Consider the following 13,740-nt stretch of genomic DNA (forward strand, 5'->3'; position numbering starts at 1 on the left):
TATCTTTTCTTCTCTCTTTTACATACACACGCTTTCTCTCTTTTCCTCCCTCTCTCTTTCTCTCCCTCCCTCCCTCTCACTCTCTTTCTCACTCTATCTTTTCTTCTCTCTATTACACACAAACGCACTCTCTCTTTCTCCCCTCCCTCTCTCCCCCTCTCCCTTGCTCATCACCTCTCCATTTCTCTCTCTTTCCCTGTCTCCCTCTCTATCTCACTTTATCCTTTCTTTTCTTCTCTTTCACACACACACACTCTTTCTCCCCTCCTCCCTCTCTCCCTTGCTCCCTTGCTCTCCATCTCTCTCTATAATATATATATCTCTCTCTTTCTCCCCCTCTCTCTCTCTCCTCCTCTCCCTCTCTCCCTCTCTCTCTCTCTCACTCTCTCTCTCTGTCTCTCCTCTCTCTCTCTCAGAGACCCGAGGCGTGTGCTGATCCATCGGGGCTCCACGGGTCTGGGCTTTAATATTGTGGGGGGGGAGGACGGCGAGGGCATCTTCATCTCCTTCATCCTGGCCGGAGGCCCCGCTGACCTGAGCGGAGAGCTGCGCAAGGGGGACCAGATCCTGAGTGTGAGTCCCGCACACATCATCAAAACACACACATGTACGCGACTGTGCAAATAAACACACCAACATGTACACGACGATGTAAACATACACACAAGCATGTAAATAAACAAATATGTACACGATGGCGTAAATAAACACACCAACATGTACACAACGGCGTAAATAAACAAACATGTATGTCATGGCGTAAATAAACACACAAACATGTACGCAGTGGTGTGAAAACATGTGTGTGTCCGCGTAGATAAACATGCAAACATATACAGTATGTGACTGCATAAATATACAGTAGCTCATTCGCATAGTTTATGTGCATTGATGGAAATTCTGACGTGTGTGCATTTCACATCACATGGAGCAATTTTACCAACTTATGATTCTGATACCATCCTAGCAACATCTGGGAGTTTGGGAGGATGGTATCCAGGATTTTGCTAGGGGACTGTGTCAAGAATGTTGCTAGGATGATATCAGAATCTGAAGTTTGTCAAATTCTACCAGGGAGGGTTGAAATGGAGCAAAAATCAAGGATGTTTAAGTGCACCATGTGATGGGTTCTCGTAGATCACATTACAAATCGCCTTTTTTTAATCAAGGGAAGATTTCTGTGGGATCAAATTGTAAGGTTGTCAGGGCAACGTTTATGGAAACATGGAGATACTGTACAAATACAACAAATGTCAATAAACTGTCTCCATGAACATTAATCGCATTATACCAAGGCAAATTGAGTGTTAATCCACACCATTCTATTGCTTGCACAGTTTCCAGTTTCCTGCAAAATATGCATGAAAAAGTTGGATGGATACCCAGCCAGTGGGAGAGATTGAGAGGAAGATAAAAAAGATGGAGAGATCGACAGACAGATAGAGATTTATTCATCTTCATTCTGAAGATGAATCTGGCTTGTCATCCACCTCATTTGCATAGCTTAAGCACAGTTATGAAGATTTGGCTGAAATAGACATGAGTGTCTTTGCAGGTTTCAATGCGCTATGATATGCAAATGAGGAGTGGACACTCTCCTAATCAAAGCAGGAGTGGAGAACAGCTGTGGGCTTAAAACTTCAGGTTGTCAGGGCAACTTTAGCGGAAACATGTAATGAAATCTTAACAAATGTGATTTGTGACTTCACATAAAACCTTGCGAGAATCAGGAGTTTATCCGCCGTCCTCAAGCGAATTAACTTCCTGTTTGACTTTCATGTATTTTTATTATTTATTTTTTTTGTGGAAATTTCAAGCAGTTCCACTGAATATTTTTTGTTTGAAATGTGTGTTTAAAAAGTTTGATAGATACCCAGCGACAGAGAGACAGACTGCTCTTGCACACACACACACACACACACACACACACACACACACACACAGCCAACAAACTCTTCCTTTCCCGGTGTGCACACTCTTAAACTAAACTAACGGACATTATTTTCACTGGCCACATTACGGCACTCTGAGATTCCCTCAGGAGTTGCAACAGCAGGAAACACAGAAATGCTCTCCTCAGCACCGGCCTGCATTAATTATACACATACTGTACATGCCCTGCTGCAGCCTGCACACACCACACACACACTCTCCTGCACACACCACACACACTCTCCTGCACACCACACACACTCTCCTGCACATGCACACCCTGAACATGTGAAATGTTAATGGCCATGAATATGTGATCTGAAGACGAAAAAACATCTGTCAGATAGTACCTTTAGTAGTAGGCCTAATCATAGTGATGTTTGAGCACACTCCTAGAAAAACAGTGCTATATACAGTAGAACCAGAAATGGTTCTGTTGCATGCTTCATATATGGCACTCCTAAATCAGTTTTTAAACCATTTTGAAGGGTCCATCAAAGGAACCCCTAAGGGTTCTTTAACGCCTGCATGGTTCTATATAGCACCCCAAGAACCATTTTTAAGAGTGTAATGTGTGTGCACAAAATGTATGTTTTTATTATATCATCATAAATATCTTAACAGGGATGCTATCGCTACAAAGACCTTATTACACATTGTCTGCATGTTAAATAAACTGCAGTAGCCTGCCATCACCTTGAAATGATCTTAAACTTTCTTTCTGCACAAAACAGATTGTTTTAATGGTTTGGTTGCAGTGGCAGTAGTGTTAGTGAGGGCTGGGAGCTGGGGGCGATGGTTTTGTGGAATTTGTGCTGAGTGTGTTCTGTCTCAGTCAGCGCTGTTGAGCACTGATGAGCTCCCAGCGGCGGAACGGGCTAACGGTGTTAACGGTTCTGGTTCCGGCTGCAGGTGAACGGGGTGGACCTGAGGGCCGCCACTCACGAGCAGGCGGCCGCAGCGCTGAAGAACGCCGGACAGACTGTTACCATCATCGCCCAGTACAGACCCGAAGGTGACCCCCACAGCATGGACGCTAGAATATGTCAATGTCACTGGGACAGTGTAGCAGACACGTTGTCCAAAGCAGCTGGAAAAAAAAAAAAATTACATTTCGGTTGACATGCACAAAATACTGATCTTCTTTCACTCTCACTCTCTCTCTCTCTCGCTCTATCTCTCTATTTCTCTTTCTCTTTCTCTCTCTCTCTCTGTCTGCATGCGTCCATGTGTGTGTATCTCTTTTTTGTCCGTGTGTATCCAGAGTACAGCCGGTTTGAGGCGAAGATCCACGACCTGCGGGAGCAGCTGATGAACAGCAGCATGGGCTCGGGCACCACCACCCTGAGGAGCAACCCCAAGAGAGGCTTCTACATCAGGTACACACACACACGAGAGCCTTATACATCAGGTACACACACACACGAGAGGCTTCTACATCAGGTACACACACACATGGGCTCGGGCACCACCACCCTGAGGAGCAACCCCAAGAGAGGCTTCTACATCAGGTACACACACACACACACACAGACCAGCTCAGCCAGGATGATAAGAGCTCCCACAGTGGAATACGAGCACAGAAGAACATCGCGCCTGTTATCTTCAGAGTCTTGCACACCCCAGGCACCTTTCAAACGCTTTAGGCAGATGGCTAATGCTGTTTGGTAGGCTTCAGAACTTTTTTTTTTTTTTCGCTCGTCAATATGTTTCAAACACCCTCTATAAGAAGCTGCACGTTCTGGAACAGATGTACTAACACATTTAGCACCTGGTGTGATTCCATCACAAGATGTGCCTCAAATATGGTATGGTGTATTTGAACAGACCACACATGTCACAAACCCCTTATGCGGGAGTACAGAATGACAAGTTGCACTTTTCTTACTTTTGCATGTTCATGTGTAAAAGTCGGGGGACAGAGTGGGAGTTTGGGGCAACATTAGAGGGGAAGAACATTAGAACATTAGAACATTAGAGTGGAAGAACAGTAGAACATTAGAACATTAACGGGGACAAACATTAGAACATTAGAACATTAGAGGGGAAGTGCTAAGAGCCCATTATTAGACATTCTGTTCTATGCACGAAAACTGCAGGGGACAGCAGCCATCTGTTGTGGTGAAAATGTTCTGCCTTTTAAAAGCAAAAAAACATTTTGAATATTTGTTCAAATAGAGACTGTGGAGGATTTTCTGTCGTATATATTTGCCACCCAACACACATTGGGTTACTCTGATCTTGAATTCAGCCTGACCAAAAAAACAGCTACCTGAGGGGTCTGTACAATAAGAAAGAGGAAGTGAGGATAACATGAGGATAGCAGGAGTGATGTTAGCGCTTTAATTTAGCCCATTATGAAGTCACCAGTGAGCAGCATGGCACTGAGAGGATAAACAGCTCTGGAGCCTCCATGGCCTGCTGGAACAGCTGCTCCACACACTACTTCCTGAGGGGGAAATCAGCTCCACATACAGTACTATAGCCAGTAATAGCCAGACTTAACTTGGGGTTCTCTCTCTCTCTCTCTCTCTGTTCCTCTGTTCCTCCCTCTGTTTCACTCTGTATACCTTTCTCTCTGTGTTTCTCTCTGTATACTTCTCTCTTCCTCCCTTTTTCTCTCTCTCTCACCCTCTCACTCTCTCTGTGTCTGTTTCTCTTTGTATACTTTTCTCTATGTATTTCTCTCTGCTGTCTTTATATCCCCGCCTCTCTCTTGCTTACCTTTCACACCCTCTCTCCCTCTCTCTCTCTCTCTCTCTCTCTCTCTCTCCCTCTCTCTCTCCCCATCTCTCCATCAGAGCGCTGTTTGACTATGATAAGACGGTGGACTGCGGTTTCCTGAGCCAGGCGATAGGCTTCAAGTTTGGGGACGTCCTGCACGTGCTGGACTGCGGCGACGAGGAGTGGTGGCAGGCCAGACGCGTCAGCCCGCAGGGAGACGGAGAGGAAGTGGGGTTCATCCCCAGCAAGAGGAGGTGTGTGTGTGTGTGTGTCTGTGTGTGTGTGTGTGTGTGTGTGTGTGTGTGTGTGTGTGTGTGTGTGTGTGTGTGTGTGTGTGTGTGTGTGTGTGTGTGTGTGTGTGTGTGTGTGTCTCTGAGTGTGTGTCTCTGAGTGTGTGATATACTGTATATACATACAGAGAGAGAGAGAGAGAGGGAATGTGTGTGTGTGTGTGTGTGTGTGTGTGTGTGTGTGTGTCTCTGAGTGTGTGATATACTGTATATACATACAGAGAGAGGGAGAGAGAGAGAGGGAATGTGTGTGTGTGTGTGTGTGTGTGTGTCTCTGAGTGTGTGATATACTGTATATACATACAGAGAGAGAGAGAGAGAGAGAGAGGGAATGTGTGTGTGTGTGTGTATGTGTGTGTGTGTGTGTGTGTGTGTGCGTTTCCGTTTCCTCAGCTGTGTTTTTTTTTTTTTCTATTCCTGTTCTTTGCATGATTTCCACAGTATCCCTACTGTCAGCAGGACTGTGCCCCTCTGTGTCTTCCCTTACATGTACATCTATATACTGTACATTAAACACACACACACACACACAAACACACACACACACACACACACACACACACACATACATAGACACACATGCACACACATACATTCAAAGATAGACACACATACACACACACACACACTTTTAAAACACTTCTCCACAGCTCACTCTGTTATACATGCTTCTTGTCTTCCCTCTTCTCCTCTCCTCTGCTGCCTTCCTGTGGGACTGCTTCGCTCCTCTGCTCCTGTCCCTCTCCCTGTCTCTCTCCGCGGCCCGGCGTCCAGGGTGGAAAGGAAAGAATGGTCTCGCTTCAAGTCAAAAGACAGGGTACGCCTCTACACGCTCGCCAGTACTGTCCAGTCAGTCCATTTTGTACAGCCGGTTTTTGTGCAGCTCATTATGCGTGATTCTATTAACATGTCGAGCTGAAGGTCTGTGCGGCACAATGCTACTGATGCATCAGCAAACTACTGCATGACCTTCAAATATGTCTTTGGGACAACTGATCAAAGAGTGTGTGACAACGGACCAAAGATTATGTGTGACAACTGACCAAAGATTATGTGTGTGCTGTCTGTGGTTTCATACACACTCACGGAGACTGAGAGCTTTTTGCTTTAGCTTTTTTTTACATTTTATTTTGCTTAAGTGCCAGAAGAAAAAGCCTGAAATATTCACAATGCTAGAGTGTGCTTGTGAGATCGGACAGATACATATTTCATTTTATAAGAGATAAAGGTTTAAAAAGATATCAGCATGCTAAATCGTGTAGAAGGCATGTCTGGTGTCATTGTTATGCTGGTTACTGTGTGTGTGTGTGTGTGTGTGTGTGTGTGTGTGTGGCCATGTTAAATATTCACCAGTGCAGTCTTTAACTAAGCATGCTCTGTTGACCTCTGAAAGCTCTGTTACCGTCAATCACAGTTTAAAGTATAACTACCTGTACTGTGTGTGTGTGTGTGTGTGTGCAGGCATATACTGTATGTATGTGACTATGAAGGAAATGTTTTCGGTGAATACAATGAGACAGTAAATCTTATGATAGTTGGGATTTTTAAATTTACATTACCTTTCCCAAATCAATTTAAAACCTAATTAACCCTAATTTAATTACTGTGCGTATAGAGCAGTTAGAAGATCGTTTTTTGACGTCTCAAAAATGGCGGGACAAGGCCTGTTTTCCGCTGTGTCCGTTTTAGATATGGGCTAACTGCTCCAATCCACTTCCAGTGAATTATGATAAGCTATCGCTAATGGAGTTGGCCTGTGTTATTGCATACAGCATGAAGAGAAGGATTAGCCTGGGAGTCTAACCTGTTAGCTCATTAGAGTGCATGAAAATGCACTCTACTGTTATGCTGTTTATTACAGTGCATGAAAATGCACTGTACTGTTCTTCCTAGGCTTTTTATTATTCCACTTCTTCTTCTAACGCACGCAATTGAGCTTGAACCATTTAACGTAGAAACTTCATTCAAACTTTGTTACGTAGGTCTTACTTAGGACAGGTGTGCTATGACTTTTCAACTTTGTCACTTTTATACTTTTTAAACTATAAATTAAAAACTATTACAATTTCCCCATAGACTTAACATTGCTCATTATGACATCACGGCAGCAATTAGAATGTTACGCCAGCTGGTCAGCCACCTGGGCACCAACTGTCAGTTTCTCTCAGGCTCCTCTCTGAAGACTACATATTCTGTTCCCCTGTATCCTCTGCGCACAACAGTATCAAAATAAGTCCTCCTAATTCCATCCAACTTTATATCCATTCATCTTCTTCAAACCATTTACTCATCCACCCATTCTAAACAGTCTGCCTATCAACATCAATTAGACGCTCTACATTCAACTTCTAAACAATCTACTCTGTCTCAGGCTGGCTCTCTTAAGACTAGCCAGTTAAATTGATTACACCTGTATCTGTATCCACTACTCTCAGTAGAGAGCTGTGTCTCTCCATTCTACAAGAATATAAGGCACATTCCATCCAACATTCTATCCATTCATCTTCTTCAGACCATTCACTCATCCACCCATTAAACTGTCTATCAACATCTATTAAACAATCTGTCTATCAACATCCATTAAACTCTCTGTCTATCAACATTAATTAGACTATCTACATTCAACTTTTAAATTATTTACTCTGTCTCAGGCTTTAAGAATACTCTGGCTCTCTTAAGACTAGCCAGTTAAATTGATTACACCTGTGTCAACTACTCTCAGAGAGCTGTATCAGTGTCTCTCTTAACAAGAATATAAGGCACATTCCATCCAACCTTCTATCCATTCATCTTCTTCAGACCATTCACTCATCCACCCATTAAACTGTCAATCAATATCTATTAAACAATCTGCCTATCAACATCCATTAAACATTCTATCTATCAACATTAATTAGACTATCTACATACAATTTTTAAAGTATTTACTGTGGGTCCCTCTCAAGCAGCGTTTATATGTCATCCCTCGCTCCTCGATCCTCAATGATCTACATAAAGAAAGATAGAAGAAGGGCTAGACTATCCCATTGTTGCCGCGAGAGAGGACGCGTAAAAGCTATGAGAGGCACCTTCTGTCTCAGGCTTTAAGCATACAATCTCATTAAGACTACAGATCCTGTTTCACTACTTCCTCTGTCCACAACTGTTTCAAAATAAAGGTCCTCACTGCAATAATACACTATTAAATCATTTAACCATTGAAACTACTCAACTATTGAACTGTTCAACCATTCCAACTGTCAGTTATCATCCACTATGCCTCCAGTCAACTACATGAAACCTCCATGTACCTAGCAACCAACATAGCAACCATTAAAATTAAGTGTTTATGACCGTTTCCATAGCAACCAACATGATTATACTGCAGTAACTTCTTGTTTCCTGATAGTGGCCACCATGGATACCCTAGCAACAAATGTTTCAAAATAAAAGTCCTCACTAGCAAGTTAGCTAGTTAACATGGTTAGCATTGTTAGCATTTTTAGCATAACTGCAAAAAATCATCAACTAAGTTAGCTAATCAACCTGGTTAGCATTGTTAGCAAATTTAGCATTGTTAGCATAGTTAGCATTTTTAGCATTACTGCTAGAAATCATCGGTTAAGTTAGCTAATCAACCTGGTTAGCATTGTTAGTAAAGTTAGCATTGCTAGCATAATAAGCATTTTTAGCGTAACTGCTAGAAATCATTAGCTAAGTTAGCTAATCAACATTTTAACATGAATAGAAATCATTAGTTAAGTTAGAACTGGAACGTTTCATCTTTAAACTGTCTACCTTCACACTATCAACTCTCTGTAAACTATGCAACCACCATGTTTACCCTAGCTACACCTTAGTAACCATATCTACATTATCTATCTATTTTTGCATTTTCATGCACTGGTAATTCCTTGGAATTGCATTTCTAGTTCTTATTATCGATATTATTATTCTTCTTCAGACACTTTTTCTGCGTTCAATTCAGCTTCAACCGTTCGACGTAGAAACTTCATTCAAACTGCGCTGCGTAGGTCTTACTTAGGTGACTTCAGCTATGTAATTTTCATCTTTGAAAACTTTATCGTTTAATTTATATGAATTTTTTAAAACATTTTTTCTCCCATAGACTTAACATTGGATTATGACATCACAATAAAGTCGTTAAGCAATTAGAATCTTAAGCCAGGTGTTCAAAGCCACCTGGCAGCAACTCTCTGTCTCAGGCTTTCTGGCTCTCTTAAGACTATATATCCTGTTCAACTGTTTCCTCTACCCACAACTGTTTCAAAATAAAAGTCCTCATCATTTTTGCATTTTCATGCACTCGTAATTTCCTTGGAATTACATCTCTAGTTTGAATTGGGATCCTTTCCAGACGGACCTGCAGAGCAGATTCAAATATGCTAACAGGTTCGTCCGGGTTCACAACGGCTAGAGAAGGATATGTATTTGTTATCTCAACTCTAGAGTAGACTGCAAATAAACTCATTTTCCCTAAAAGCTAGCGTGTTCCTTTAGCAAAACTAATGATATGTTTGTGTCCTCAGCGTGATAAAATATTGATGCTTTTGCTTTCTCTCATGCTCACTGTATGATCAGGATCGGAGTCGAGACAGCATAGGATCACAAGGTAAGCCTGCTGTGTACGGCTCCTAGCCTGGAGTCCCATCACGCCCCAATACTGTCAGACTTATTCACTTTCACTTTTATTAATTAGATAACTCTTTTTTTCATTTCTCTCTGTCTCTCGCTGTGTGTGTGTGTGTGTGTGTGTGTGTGTGTGTGTGTGTGTGTGTGTGTGTGTTTGTGTGTTGTGTTAGTAGGGAGAGAAGAAACATGCCACAGTTATGAAACGATCACACAAGTTGAAGGTGGGCCAAGACAATTTTCACCACCAATGCAAAAGCACAAAAGGGACATTCAAACAGATCTTCACATTCAGCTCAGAAGGTCTGATCATCTTTTGTCATCCTAACACCCCTCTCCCTCTCTCTCTCCCTCTCTCCCTCTCTCTTTCTCTCTCTGTTTCTCTCTCTCCCTCTCTCTTTGTTTCTCTCTCTCTTTCTCTTTCTTTCTCTCTCTCTCTCTCTCTCTCTGTTTCTGGCTGTAGTGCACTATGCGCGGCCCATCATTATTTTGGGTCCGGTGAAAGACAGGGTAAACGACGACCTGTTGTCGGAGTTCCCCGACAAGTTTGGCTCCTGTGTGCCTCGTGAGTGTTCCTCAGTCCTCCACACTGCATCTCACACACGCACCACACACACTCTCACACACACACACACACACACACACACACACACACACACGCTCACACACACACACACACACAAACACACACACACACACACACACACACACACACACACACACACACACACACACGCTCACACACACACACACACAAACACACACACACACACACACACACGCGCACGCGCGCGCGCACACACAGAAGCACACACACTCTCACAGACACACACACACACATTCTCTCTCTCTCTCTCTCACACACACACACACACACACACATTTTAGATTCTTTTTTTGATTCCACTTTATAAGTCAAGTTTCATTAGGAGTCCATTTTTCTGAACAGTCCGACATATTTAACCAGTTGAATATTTCATGATGGGTGCACTGCACACACTGCACAGTGTTAAGACATAATAGATACTGATCTGCATGAAATCATACTAGGACAATTCTCTGGCAGTTACGACAGGTGTGGTGAGCCTACACACCTACACACACACACACACACACACACACACACACACACACACACACACACACACACACACACACACTTACACACACACGCAGACGCACACTCACACACATACTTGTCTGATACATGGCGGCTCTTTCAAGGCTGCCGCCAGGGGAGGAATAACACTCTCTGTCATCACAGTTATGCAGTTAATGCATTGTGACACATTTGTGCTGAATGTACTTCGTACATTTTTATTTGCGCCGTACGTCATGTTTTAGCTCTTAAGACAGCACAGATCAGTGGAATGGTGTCGGAGTGTGTGACGTTATTGGAACTGGCAGGGCTGGAGTCAGCACCTGGAACCATAAATGCACATAATCTCCCATCTATTAGTATATAGTATTATTTACATTTAGTCATTTAGCTGATCCTTTAATCCAAAGTAACTGGCAAAACAGGGGGACAGTCAACAGCTACTAAAATAGAACACAGTGCGCAGAAGTGCAGTAGTGTGGTTAATATGGTCTGTAATGGTCCGTAATATGGTCTAATATCGGTCTGTAATGGTCTGCGTTATGGTCTAATATTGGTCTGCTCAGATACGACACGACCGAAGCGGGAGTACGAGGTGGACGGCAGAGACTACCACTTTGTGTCGTCACGGGAACAGATGGAGAAGGACATCCAAAGTCATCGTTTCATCGAGGCGGGACAGTACAACAGCCACCTCTACGGCACCAGTGTCCAGAGCGTCAGAGAAGTGGCTGAGCAGGTAAGGGAAAGACACTCTCACACACACACACACACACACACACACACACACGAAGAGAGTGAGAGAGAGCCAGTACAACACACATGTCTGCAGCACCAGTGTCCAGAGTATCAGAGAGGTGGCTGAGCAGGTAGCATGTGTAAAGACACAGAGACAGATACATGTGCATGTTGCACGGTCCTCATCAGTATTACAGTGCACAGATCAGGAGGAAGAAGGATCTCAAGTGGACAAGTTGAGTGTCACATAAACCATAGAATTGTAATATGTATTGTAGTAACATTTGTCAGTGAAAAAAAAACGTTGGCACTCTAAACTCTAAACTCTAGTCTTTAGCTCAACCTGTTGTGTCTCTTACTCTATCGTCCCTGTCTTCCTCCACCTCTCTCTCTCCTTCTCTTCCTCCACCTCTCTCTCCTCTCTCTCTCCTTCTCTTCCCCCACCTTTCTCTCTCTCTCCTCTCTTCCCCCACCTTTCTCTATCTCTCCTCTCTACCCCACCTCTCTCTCTCTCTCCTCTCTACCCCCACCTCTCTCTCTCTCCTTCTCCTTCCCCACCCCTCTCTCTTCTCTACCCCCACCTCTCTCTCTCTCTCTTTCTCTCTCCCCCTCTCTCTCTCTCTCTCTTCCCTACCTCCCCCCCCCTCTCTCTCTCTCTCCCTCTCTCTCTCTCTCTCTCTCTCTCTCTCTCTCTCTCTCTCTCTCTCTCTCTCCCTCTCTCCCTGAGTAGCAGGGGAAGCACTGTATCCTGGACGTGTCGGCCAACGCCGTGCGGCGGCTGCAGGCGGCGCAGCTCCATCCCATAGCCATCTTCGTGCGGCCCAAGTCGCTGGAGAACGTCCTGTGAGTATCCCCGATCGCCCCCCTCATTAGCCCTCTCCAAAGCCATCGATATCTCAAAGTTGCGACACTACCATTGACTCCCTTGTACAAACAATGGCAGCACAGCCGGTATGTCATGGTCGTTGAAAGGAACTATTCTCATTGAGAATGAATGAATATCTCAGGTGTTATAATACGACTTTTCTACATGACTTATGGTCGTGTGCATAATAATGCATTTTCATTGAGTAATATATGTATGTGGAAATGCAGCTTATAGTAATTTTAATTATTTTTTTTTTTGAGTATTTACCGTAAATATTAATGCGATCGCTGCTGTCAATCCCGTAGTAAACCAGGGACCAAGGGAACTACTAAGGCTACCCACTAACCACGTGACCGCTCTAATCTGGCTTTAACATGGAAGTCAACGGCTGTCGCAACTTTGAGATATCGATGGCTTTGGCCCTCTCCCATCCCATCGACTCCATCCGCCCAGCTTAATGTTGTCCCAGGCTGCCAAGGGAAATGCTGCTGTTTAGCACCACCAACAGCAGCAGTAGCAGCAGCGGCAGACTTTCAATGGGCTGTTCTGCAGTATCATGTTGTCATGACACAGCATTGGTATTGATCGATTGGCAGGAGCTCGTTATGTCTATTGAGTCGAGTGGTGATGCTACACGGAGGCTGTTGTTGATCTTGTTGCCGTTGTTGTTGCTCCCGTGCCACCAGAGAGCTCAACCCGCGGCTAACCGAGGAGCAGGCACGGAAAGGCATGGACCGCGCTGTCAAGCTCGAGCAGGACTTCCTGGAGTGCTTCTCAGGTGAGACAGTGCCCCCTAGCTTCTTGGATGACAATGCCATTTCATTATTTGTTTACAATTTTTAAAGACATTTGTATAGTTTAAAAAAAAAAAGAAAAAGATTACTTTGTGAAAGTAGAATGTTTTCTCGGTCTGTTTGAATGTTAGCTTGAATGTCTAGACAGCTGGAACTTGTAGTCTTTTAGCGGATGAAATTTCCCAGCCTTAGATGGAAACGTTTGGCCATAATGAAAGCAGCATTCCGTTACCTAAACTGTTCACTAAAAGACGGTCTTTTTGGCCTCCCTTGCAGCTGTTGTAGAGGGCGACCGCTTCGAGGAGGTCTACCACCAGGTGAAAACAGTGATCGAGGAACAGTCTGGGCCTTACATCTGGATCGCGACCAGGGAGAGGCTCTGAGCCTCGGCCCCGATTCCAGCTCTCCAATGCAGTCACCATTCAGCCTAGCCGCCCCTCCCCATGGAGCTCATGCCTATAGCGGAACGGAAGGAGAGAGGGAGAGAGAGAGAGACTGTTCTCTTCTCTTGTACGCGTTTTCATCACGTCTCCACATACCAGAAGGGAGTGATGGAGAATGTTCGACAATGGGGAAAACAAAAATAGAGAGACAGAAAGAGAGAGAGAGAGAAAGAGAGAGAGAGAGAGAATCGGGAGTTGTGGGGGAAAGCACAGGTGCTCAGAC

The 13,740-nt window shown here is 44.0% G+C and overlaps 1 protein-coding gene across 1 annotated transcript in view; it reads left to right on the plus strand.

The window, feature by feature from the left end:
* Positions 1–13,457, plus strand: part of LOC134080100 (disks large homolog 4) — an 88,982-nt gene extending 75,525 nt beyond the window's left edge. Inside the window, exons 10-20 of the mRNA XM_062536337.1 lie at positions 417–573; positions 2,845–2,947; positions 3,197–3,311; positions 4,734–4,910; positions 5,721–5,767; positions 9,749–9,799; positions 10,039–10,140; positions 11,241–11,413; positions 12,143–12,255; positions 12,967–13,058; positions 13,351–13,457. Of these exons, the coding sequence (XP_062392321.1) occupies positions 417–573; positions 2,845–2,947; positions 3,197–3,311; positions 4,734–4,910; positions 5,721–5,767; positions 9,749–9,799; positions 10,039–10,140; positions 11,241–11,413; positions 12,143–12,255; positions 12,967–13,058; positions 13,351–13,457 (1,237 nt within the window). The remainder of the gene's footprint in view (positions 1–416; positions 574–2,844; positions 2,948–3,196; positions 3,312–4,733; positions 4,911–5,720; positions 5,768–9,748; positions 9,800–10,038; positions 10,141–11,240; positions 11,414–12,142; positions 12,256–12,966; positions 13,059–13,350) is intronic.
* Positions 13,458–13,740: the final 283 nt, after the last annotated feature.

The sequence above is a fragment of the Sardina pilchardus genome, chromosome 5, assembly GCF_963854185.1.
Source record: "Sardina pilchardus chromosome 5, fSarPil1.1, whole genome shotgun sequence".
Lineage (NCBI taxonomy): Eukaryota > Metazoa > Chordata > Actinopteri > Clupeiformes > Clupeidae > Sardina > Sardina pilchardus.